The following is a 5,801-nucleotide window of genomic DNA, read 5'->3' as shown; positions in this document are numbered from 1 at the left end:
TTTGGATCGAGGGAGTATAGGATTATGGTGTATTAGAGAAAATTAAGAAAGAAATGAAGATGATTCAAATTGAAATAAAACTCATGTATTAAAATAAAAATGTCTACCAAATACAACTATTGAACACTTGACGTTTGAACCGTTCTATTCACAAAAACTATGAAACAAAAATGGTCACTTAAGATGACAATTCATAGAAAAATAAAACTATTCCGTCTAACAAAAGAAATCTAAGTGATAATACTTCATTACATCGTTAAAAAAAAAGGAAAATGGGCAACTCATTTTCAGGAATGAATATTGCTATTTATGTAGCATTTACCCTCCTTTTTACTCTTTGGACGATTTCCGTAATATGCAGGCGTTACCGGACCTACCACGGCGCACCAGCCCCGTTCCACCCTGTCGCACAACCCCAAGTCGCTTTGGGGGTGTTCCCGACCAATCAGCAGCTTCCACATGGCCTCGACGTCTCGATAATTGAGTCGTTCCCGAAATTTCAGTACGGGGACCAGGTTTTGGACAGTAAGAAGGGTAATATGATGAAGACGACGGACGAGTGTGGAGTTTGCCTAGGAGTGTTCCAAGAGAAGGAGATGGTACGGTTGTTGCCTAAGTGTGGCCACGTGTTTCATGCTGATTGCGTTGACCCTTGGCTTAGGTCACATGCTACTTGCCCTCTTTGTCGGGATAACCTCTTGCCCAGTCACCTCTCCGGTGAGATGGCCCATCGCGCTGATTATCGGGTCAATGTCGATCAAGGGAGGGGTTGACTTAAATTGTTTGATCTTTATTGGTTGGTACAGGGTTTCAATCAATAAGAATATAAATTTGTAGAATATAAAAATACATCCTAATTTTTTAGTCATCTTATAATGATGTAACACTCTTATGTCGGCATACACCATTTTTCCTTGTACAGAAAAATGATACTGTACATACAGATGTTTTCAAGATCAAGTTATTATCGAGAATTGGGTAGACAAATATATTGTTAGGAGTACTCATATAGATTGTACTCCTACAAATTCATGTTTAATCTTTTTGTTTTGTACAGATTCAATGCCTGGTCAATGCTTTTTGACTTTTTCCCCGAATTGAACTACAAGCCTCATGTTTGAACAGCAAGAATCTTGTACAGAGTTGTTCAATTTTAATTCAATGCATTACGCATATAGGGATGCGCGTATTTCATTTACAAACATAATCGGCAATTCGACATAGGATTGTTGTTGATTTCAAATGGTCTTTGATGGCGTGTAGAAAGTAGAAACTACATAAGTTTCCAGCAGTTAATCGACAACAATAGTAAGAAAGGCCCAGATGAGGTTTTCCTGGGGCTATTTGGCTATTTTGGCATCCATAATTGGTTAATGTTACTCCCTACAATAATCTTACCCAAAATGTTAATGTGGAAGTTGCTCGAATAGGTGCAGGGGTCATGGTATTTAACAGCCGGAAGCGCAGACTCAGTGAAAAGAGAGGAACTTAGGGAATCTCTAGAGAATTTTGCTATAAATCACAACAGGCCATGGCTGTTGGCGGGGGGATTTTAATGAGACGAGATCAGTAACCGAGAGAAATGGAAATAGTAGTGTCGTGAGTTCGTAGATGTGCTAAGGTCAACTCGTGGAAAGTAGAGAATGTGCGAGACTTGATAAGGAAACAATTGGACAAGGCTTTGGCAGAGGAGAAAATGTTGTGGTTTCGAAAATCAAAAATTATATTTGTAATGGGACAGGAGCACTAGTTTCATTCATCTATGCACTATTATTCGAAGGAAACACAATAGGTCGAAGGGCTGATGAAACAATCAGGGTGTTGGGCGTTCAATCCAGATGAAGATAAATCCCTTGTGGTTACTTATTTTAGGAATTGTTCACTCAGTTGTGAAAAAACATTTGTGACTAAGGGGCTCCTCACCCTTCCTGACCGTTGAGATTTTCAAAGTTTTTAACTAGATTTTTCAATTTTTTTTTGAGTCTACTTTTATATTATTACTCATCCGCCTAAACTCAAATCACGACTCCATTATATTCACTCTGTTGTCTAATAGGGTGGGTTTTCTGGAGTCACATTAGGCTATTTCCCAAGCCTGTAGATGAATCTTGTTCACTCCAACGAACATATATGGAATGTGAAGTACAAGGTTCGCAAATGTCTCCGCTTAAAGCAGCGGGACCATATGGTTTTCAGGCCTTTGTTTTACCAAAGGCAATTGTAGGTTGTTGGGCCGAGTGTTACTAAAGTTGTTCAAGGTGCATTATCGCAAATCATTGAAAACGGATTACAAATGGAGCAACGGTATAAATTAGAGATAGAAAAGTGAAAACGTGAAAAAAAAGAAGAAAAGAAAAGGAAGAAGAAGAAAAACATACGTACATGACCAACGAGCTTGCTTGCTTGTTGTTTATTATACTGTGTTTCTTTATCGCAAGTAATTTCGCGATTTTCAAAAATCGTCTCGTCTTAAAATAAGTTGGTTTTGAAATAAAATGGAATCGGTAATTAATAAATTAGGTTTTTTGTCGAACTACCTTTTATTTAGCCGCATTTGTGAACAACTACCTTTCATTTTATTTTTGACTTTCAACTACTTTTCATTTTTCATTTTGCGAAAGACTACTAAAAATCTACTTCCGGCGAAAAAAAGCCAACTTTTCAGCGTTGACTTGCTCTTTTCTCCTTTTTTTCCCCACATATAACCCATATTTCTCCCTTTGTTCACCCAACAAAATCCGAAAAAGCTCCTCTCCATGCCCAACACCTTATTAAAAGTTTGATCAAATCAATACCCAACGCATCAACCATCTCAATCTCCATCTCCGCCATCACCTTTACTACCACTTTCACCTTCACCCTTACATTTCAACAACCTTATAGACTACTCATGATTCATCGACCTACTGTCCATCTAAGTCATATTAAAGTACGTTCTTTCTCTCTTCATGATAAGATGGTGAGTATACGAAAACTAATGAGATAGTAGCACACAAGTGATCCTAAGAGTGAATCCATGATTATTTTCGAATAGTTAACACTAGGAATTAATTTTGCCAACAAGGCCATAATAGATCATTATTGTTGAAGAATTATTTACTATGTTAAGATTAATATCAATGATAATTTTGTTTCAGTGATTAGGACTTTAATTCCGGTAAGAGATAGACAAACTGAGGTGATTAATGTTGGGTTTAATCAATCTTTATCATCGATTATTAGGGTTATGAAGTAAAGAGTTAGATTCAACATGAAATAGTAAGTCAATGTCGGAAAGTTAATTTTTTTTCGCCGGAAGTGGATTTTTGGTAATCTTTCGCAAAATGAAGAAATGAAAGGTAGTTGAAAGCCAAAAATAAATTGAAAGATAGTTGTTCACAAATGACCCTAAATAAAAGGTAGTTTTTGACAAAAAAAAACCCTAATAAATTTAATAAGTAATTAATAAATTGATTGATTCCTATAAATATAGTTGTTGGGGAGGATTGGTAAGGAGTAGGCTAGAGGATTGATATGTTGAATTGATCAATTGTGGGTAATGTTGGTTTGTGACCCTTATCCATCAAAGAAAGTTGATTAGCTAGGCGGGTACCCGAAAATTGGACCTATTGCTAACTTAGCTTGAGACCAAAAGGGAGAACCAAGGGAGGGCACCTCTATACTAGTGTTTGAATTCGACCTTCGAGAGGAGTTGGATGACCCGGAAAATGATGAGAACTTAATGACCTTAGTTGGTGCTAGAGTATCTTGGGAAAGTGCACATTCTTAGGGTACTCGGGTTTCAAGTTAAGGGTTCCAACTCAACCCGGAGGGAGGGTAGTTGGGAAGTCTAGTGTCCTAGTGCGAACCCGAGAGGCGGGTGCTAGGCAAATTAGAGTCACCTCCTCCTTACGTATCACCCCAATAGCTAGTCAAAGGGAATCATGACAATAAACTCGAATTGTTGGTGGAAAATCGGGTTACGGGTCTTTTACTCTATTGAATTACAACATTTACATTTACTTGCTCTAATTTCATATATAGTTTTATTGCACTTTATTTTAATTAGTTTAGTTGATTAGATTAAAATCAAACTCAAACATTGTCGAGTTAGCTAAACATATATCTAGAATTGATCATTATTGCATATTTGCATATACGCTCCCCCACGAAATCGACTCTCAAATGCTACTATGATACCGTGCGCTTGCGGTTTAAAATTACACATCAAAGTTCCTCTCCATTACCTTACTCTCTCCATTACCTTTCATTATCTCTCAACGGATGAGATTTTGTTCTCGGACGATTCAACGGTCAAGTATTTTGATGAGTAGGAAGGAGAATAATGATTTTACCTTGGTGTATTAAAGGTAATGCAAGTTAATGGTGATGATCCTTACCCGTAGGCCTAACCTATGGGCTATTACTATTGTGAACCACATATAGTATATAAAAAACAGAGGTTTAAACATAATAAACTGTTTAAAATGTGGTCACTCCTGAAAAAAGGGTCATCATAAGTTCTAAAATACTAACCGGATCGTATTATGATCACATTTTATCATAAAATGATCTCCCGTTTTATTATTTCGGAAAAAATAATCTATCTTGATAAGTTCCGTTATCGGGCCTCGGTTACCCGTATGGAGAAGAGAAAGTCCTGAACATAAGTCGAGGAGGTTCCATCCCAAAACCAATTGGCAATGGGTGGAGTAACTCCTTGGTTTATATTATAGACAACTCTCTCCTTTTTCCAATGTGGAAGACTACACGCGTGCATTTATTCTGGGTGAGTTGTATCTTGACATATCTAAAACAAGAATTTACGTATTTTAAAGTCGGGCACAAATATTTTGACCATAAAAGCTAATATGAGAAGTTTTCAAACATGTCATTATATCGCAAGTAATCCAAAAAGTCTACAACTTAAACTCTAGAATACCATGATTCCATGAATAACAAACATTTACAGGCTTATCAGACTTCGTAACTTCAATAGTCGATTTGGACACTCTGAAAATGAAATATGTAGAATAGTTCTCCACTTCTCTCGTAGCAAATGTTACAAGTCAGCATCTATATTTCTTTATATTGATATTACGTGCTACAGAGTTAATATTTATACAATCTATATACCTACACTTATATAAATGGATCATAGAAACTCTAGAGAAATAGATTTGCTATATCTATATGGAGTACATCTTTATTTAAAATGGATCCTCTCAATTTCTTCCTCTCCATTTCCTCTCTTAAACTCATTTAATAATATTTTTCCCACCAAACCTCATTATCGCTTTATTTTTACCCATAAATTTTGAAACCGATGATCTTGACGAATCATTTATCTGACCGAAAGAAAATGGCATCTCCATTTCTTTTTAGGAAATGGAGAGAAACTCTCCTCCTTTATTTCCTAGCCTTACCCTCAAATTAACTTCTAGTCAATGTTTTTTTTTCCTTGCTTATAAGAAATGAGTTCTTATATGAAGTCATCCGCTTTACCTGAATATATTACTCCTCCTATTTTAAATAACTCTCCCTATTTTCTTTTTCTACATTCATAATACTTTCCCTATTTCCTTATTTGGCAAACTTTTATACTTATTTTAATCACTCACTCCACAACAATATCCCACAATACTCATACTTTATCTTATTCTAATCACCTTAACCCACAACAATACTTATTTTAATCACACAATACATTCCCTCTCTCTAATCTCCTACCCCACTACAATACTTTACCATATAATAATCCCCTCCCTTAATTCCCGTGCCTCCATAAAAGGAGAGGTTATTAAAAAGGAGGAGTATATATT

The 5,801-nt window shown here is 36.2% G+C and overlaps 1 protein-coding gene across 1 annotated transcript; it reads left to right on the top strand.

The window, feature by feature from the left end:
- The first annotated feature begins 272 nt into the window (after window positions 1–272).
- LOC141639700 (RING-H2 finger protein ATL11-like) lies at window positions 273–773 on the top strand. Its single transcript, XM_074448761.1, has one exon. It carries the CDS (start codon window positions 273–275, stop codon window positions 771–773), a length of 501 nt encoding a protein of 166 aa, XP_074304862.1.
- Window positions 774–5,801: the final 5,028 nt, after the last annotated feature.

Source organism: Silene latifolia, unplaced genomic scaffold, assembly GCF_048544455.1.
Source record: "Silene latifolia isolate original U9 population unplaced genomic scaffold, ASM4854445v1 scaffold_552, whole genome shotgun sequence".
NCBI classification, from domain to species: Eukaryota; Viridiplantae; Streptophyta; class Magnoliopsida; order Caryophyllales; family Caryophyllaceae; genus Silene; species Silene latifolia.
Note: the sequence above shows the minus strand (reverse complement) of the source record. Positions and strands in the feature narration are given on the sequence as shown.